Source organism: Triticum urartu, chromosome 7A, assembly GCF_056163025.1.
Source record: "Triticum urartu cultivar PI428250 chromosome 7A, HENAU_Tu73, whole genome shotgun sequence".
NCBI lineage: Eukaryota > Viridiplantae > Streptophyta > Magnoliopsida > Poales > Poaceae > Triticum > Triticum urartu.
Window position 1 is genome coordinate 553,086,502 of NC_141879.1, and position 5,309 is coordinate 553,091,810.

At 46.2% G+C, this 5,309-nt stretch overlaps 1 protein-coding gene across 1 annotated transcript; it reads right to left on the reverse strand.

The window, feature by feature from the left end:
* Positions 1-2,289: 2,289 nt before the first annotated feature.
* GLB3 (hemoglobin 3) lies at positions 2,290-4,995 on the reverse strand. Its single transcript, XM_048686369.2, has 4 exons — positions 4,591-4,995; positions 4,359-4,489; positions 2,774-2,918; positions 2,290-2,677 (listed from the first exon to the last, which is right to left on the reverse strand). Exons 1-4 carry the CDS (start codon positions 4,731-4,733, stop codon positions 2,581-2,583), a joined length of 516 nt encoding a protein of 171 aa, XP_048542326.2. The 5' UTR covers positions 4,734-4,995; the 3' UTR covers positions 2,290-2,580.
* Between the last annotated feature and the right edge of the window lie 314 nt (positions 4,996-5,309).

A 5,309-nucleotide genomic window follows, 5' to 3' on the forward strand; every position in this document is an offset into this window, starting at 1 on the left:
TAGATGGCAGGGCAAATTTGTGGGTCAAACGTTTGAAAATGCCCTGAGTACAGCGGGTCAAACGCGAGGCGAGTGAAACCCTACTTATAGCTTTTCCTTCGTGGCAAGACTGCAAGACGACCCGAGAGTCGAGTCGTCGGTTCTCTGTGCCGGTCGTGCACGGCCAGGTTGTCATCACTCACCACTCACCAGCCTTGACTAAACCGAGAAATTTGAGCAAATCGATTCACCGTCTGTGTGCCCACCAAAACCAAAAGTAGTGCGATTATCCTTGCCGGAAAATCACACCAGCGCACTGGCAGCTGCCGCCACCAAAGCTTGATCTCTCGAGCTCGAATATGCCTGAGAAAATATAAGGAAATTAATGGGCCAAGGCGATCTTCCTCTTTGCCATGGGAGGGGTCGATCGACATCTATAAATAGCAGCCTTCGGCCAGCAGCATCTACAAACAAACACAGCTTCAATCCCCTAACTAATTACAGTATAGTCCCTACTAAAGTTATTAAAAAGTTGAGTCACTTATTTTGAAATGAAGGAAGTACAACCCAGTCACATTACGATGGCGTCCTTGGCCAGAGCTGCCCGTTTCATGGTGCTCCTGCAGATCGCGCTGTTCGTCGTGTCCGCGGTGATCATGAGCGGCTCCGTCTGCCACGAAGTCGGGATCGGTCGTGAGTGCTTCCATCCAAACTGCTCATTTCATCCTCGTTGTCGTCGTCTCCTCCTTCAGTTATACTACTCTTCTGCAGTGTCCTGAAATCGAGTAATTATATGTAACTGATGAATCTTTATGGACACTCGTGTTTTCCTTCCAGCCGATGCTCTCGACCCTAGCCGCCGCCCTATATGCGGAGGCAGACCATGCGGACAGCGTGGCCTACCGTACGGCGGCCGGCCCTGGAGCCCCTCCGCCGTACGATGGAGGGATTGGGCGACCATGATCATAGCAGCACAAGTTGCTACAACAACCTTACTGAACCAGCCGGGAGTGTGATATCCGGTCGTATGAATAAACTCCCGTTTATTACTGCAAATAAAACTGCGAGTCTTGCCCCCATATACGAATGGGTGTGTGAACGTGAAAGTTTGGTTCCGAATTATACTACTGATAAAGATGGATAGTGTAGTAAGTGCAATTGTTTATGTGTTTGCAGTCTGGACTCGGTCTACAAGGCTGCCTCGTGCTATTTTACTCTAGGCAACAAGGTGGGCACATGCCTGCAACTGTATGCGTCCCAATCCCAATCGATCCAAGTACCTTCCTTGTGCTTATACCACGCCCCTTTCATGTCACTAGTGGTCGCTACTTAAGAGGAAGTTGTGCACACATTCTTATTTAATAAAATACAAAGGATCCTCGCCTTCATCAAAAACATCTCAGAAAAAATCTTCACCTTCATCTAAAAAAAGAGTAAAAAAGAATAAAGAAAAAAATTACCACCACAGCATTACCGGCGAGCGCCACTTTACATAGCCCTCCATTTAAAAAAATACATGGGGTCCTTACCTCCATCTAAAAAGGAAAAAAACATTTCAAAAAGAATCTTCACCTCCATCTAAAATATATATTTTAAAAACTTTCTCACCGCGGCCAACCAGTTTGCGCCACATGGCACATGGTTGCCCGCCGTTCTCCCGACACTTAACGGGTTTAATGTTCCCTTCCAGAAATCCTTGACAAAATAATTTACAGTGTAAAATAAATTCGACGGCAAATTCTCTCAACACCACGAACATGTAGGTTTACTTCTATAAAAATCAAGAGAAGAAGCCAGCAGAAACCGAGAGTGGATATCTTGCTCCCAAGCTCCATGGAGCCCTGTTTTTGAAAAATTCGAAAATCATATTTAAAAGTTTCAAAACAAATCTGAAGAAATGCACATGGGCATTGATATGTATACTACATTCTGTAAAGTTTCATGATAAAATACTGGTGTGAGCTGTATAAAAACCCAAAATCATGAACTTTTATAGTGAAAAAAGTGTATGTGCTAGAAAGACATGATTTTTGTTTTTGTGCAGCTTGAACCACAACGATTTTAATCATGAAGATTTACGGAGATCTAGAATACAACCCTAGGTTCATGTGCAAATTTTTTCAGAATTTTGAAACTTTAAAGACATGGTTTTTGTTTGTTTTTTTTCTCCAAAAATCCAGGCTCCATGGAGCCCGGGATCCAAAAGCAATTTCTGGCAGAAACCACAGTTGAAATTCTACTGTTTAATAAGTGTAACAAGTTGTGTTTATCTTTCAAGGAAAATTAATAAGCTGGGTTGAAATGCCATGCTTAACTGATAAGAGCATTGGATAGAATAGCACGAGCAGTTCAGCACCTATACAGCATAGGAACTTGTGCCCTCAAACACAAACCCAGAGAGAAGAGGAAGTACAACCATTTCAAGTAAGCAATTTATCAATTTTGAGATGCTCTCTGCTCAAGTGTTGCTGCCCATAGAACATCAGGCGTGTCGTTCCCTATAATGCATAATGCATAAATAAGCTTGATCCCATTGAACATGGGAATCCTATTAGGAACACGGGAGCTGAAATCGTTATTCAACCGGTTAAGTTTGAGCGGTTACTCGGCTGGTTTGCTCGTTGCATGCTTGCAGGGAGGTACACTTTGTGTTTGCCTTGTCATCTCATTACCGGCGACAAGGAAGTATGCAGTGTGCCTGGAACCAGATAACAAATGACAATATCTTAGCCTCTTGGTTGATATGCTGCCAAATGCTTGATGCAGATTTCACTAGTTCAGTCATAACACAGACCTGAAAAAATTCATCATTTTGGGTTTTGTATCTGGGTTTATGCTTTCTGTCGTCTCCAGAGCTTGCTGCATGTGATGCAGCCATCGCTCCGCAGCTCGGTGGGTAACTGGGAATGGCCGATGTCGTCCTATCAGGGCAGGATGTCCTATGAGAATCAGAGAGAGTGATAGTGTTAGGTCAGCAAGTAATTAGGATCAGAAAAAATATGAATTGCAAGTGTTTGGTAACGTCGACGGTTCGTGTTGCTATTAATTTCCATGATTACAAGAATGACACAAATTATGACAAAGGTATAAAACGTGGAACACCTAGTAATAATAAATAGCATGACTTTGACCACACCCAAAAAGGTTCAAGAAATTGATGGGCAAGTAAGTGGCACAGAACAACAGGACAAATATTGGGTTTTCAAACATTTTTGTGCTAGAAGCATATAGATATAGATATAGGTGTTCAAACAGGAAATGGTGAAATGGAACTCATTCGACCTAGTAACTACTCATTACACAAGTACTAGAAAACATAGTATGTCTTGACTGGGAACTGCAAGTATGCAACTTATGATATTAATAAAGTATTGTTGCTAGATAAAGATATGACAAAGTATGCCACCGATAAACCCAGATGATCATTTTGGTGATTTGGGAAGTTTGGAAGGAGCCATCTAGGGGAACCTTTCAGTGCCAGAGAAATTCAGTGCGTGATCTTTTGACTGACTCGCACTAAATATGAAGCTCATCTCTGGGTTCCGGAGGGCACCACCTGCTTAGGAACCTTGGTCTCCAGGGCAGATGACGTGCCATAAGTGCTACATAATTCTTCCTCTCAGACTCTACTCCTAGCTCTCAATATATATTTTTTGTTGCTTTCGTGGTTTGCTCAAATGCAATTCCCTGTCGGAGTCTTTCCAGCACCCTTTGGCAATAATATAGTCAATCGTGTAATTCTAATCCATTTAAGAAAAAGAAAAGCAGTCTCCTGACATAACCAAGTGTAATTCTAATCCATTCACATCAGATAAACGGTAGATGCAGCAAGCAGTTAACTAACAGACGAACAAAGCAGTAAATCATCTGCACGTAGTCCCCTGCATTATCAGGCAACAGCACTGCCTGATAACTAGGGGGAAAGAACAGAAAAATCCAATGAGAACAATAGTAGTAGGATGTTGTTATCAAGAAACGCTTAATGGTTCTGCAGAAGGTTGACCTGAAATGTACTCCCTCCGTTCCAAAATAGATGACTCAACTTTATACTAACTTTAGTACAAAGTTGGGTCATCTATTTGTAAATAAACAAGAGCTGATTTCCACAATTCTACAAACTGCCTGTCTTTCCTAAAAGTTTAGGTTCAAGAATGAACTTCTAAGTCAATTTCAGAATTTAAATACCGATCGTTTCAAGCTATTAGGCAACAAGTAAGCATTTCAACTCAAAATATTGATAGGAAGTTCATATGATTCAGCATAAGCACTGTCTTCAGTGGCAGGCAACTGGGCAAGTGGAAACAGGGATATTTCCAGGCTACAAGTTACAAAGACGCCAATAAGATCAAGTTACAAAGACGCCAATAAGATCAAGTTACCTCTCCTCTGGGAGAATAGCGGCGGGCCGCCCATCCGCTGAACCAAGAACTCGTACTGGTTCTGGATCGCGTCCTCCTTCTTGGACCCCGAGAATATCTCCCGGAACCACTCCTCCTCGTCCTCATAAACCCTGCTCCGCCGATTCAACCACGGCCAGGAGGTCAGACGACAGAATCAGAGAAGGGGGGAAACCCAGATCAGAGGAGGCGGGAGGAGCAGATCGGGGCGGACCTGGTGTAGAAGTTGGTGGAGAGGTCGACGAAGGGCTGCGGGGTGCCGCCGAGCGCCTCGAAGGCGTTGACCTCGTCGATGGCGAAGGCGTCGGCGGCCGCCACGCCGCTCCACTCCGACGCCTTGTCCTGCAGCGACTGCATCGTTCCTGCTGCTCCCGGGACGCCCACCCACGCGGCGGCGCCTCCCGGTGACCGGCTGGGACGCTTGGTTGGCTGCCGTTCAGTTGACTGCCCGGGTGCGTTGGAAAGAGACAGTGCGCGGCGGCGTGCGGCTCAGGCGACGCGCACCAGCGTTTATACCCGCGACGCTCCGCCGGCCAATCGGGTGGCGAGCACGCGCGGTCGGGGGGCTTGTGGACCAAGGATATTCGTCCATGTCGACATTCTGAGCCGACCATGTCGCGAATGCTGCCCACGGAATAGTCGGAGAGGCCCGTGGTTTGCACGCTGCTGGTTTGGGTTGCTTGTTTCTATACCTGGCCATTCCTTGGTCCGGGCCGGGCCAACCAAAACCCGACGCAAAAAACCCAGGCCCAAGCCCGGCCCGGCCTGACCGTCGGGCCTAAAAATCTGGCCTGAGCCCGACCCATCACATTAAAAGCCCGTCGAGCCTCGGGCCACGGGCCGGGCCTCTTTCTTAAATGGCGAAATCGACGGGTCCGGACCCGGCCTGGCTCGGGCTTCGGGCTCAAAACCTAGGCCCGAGTCCGGCCCATG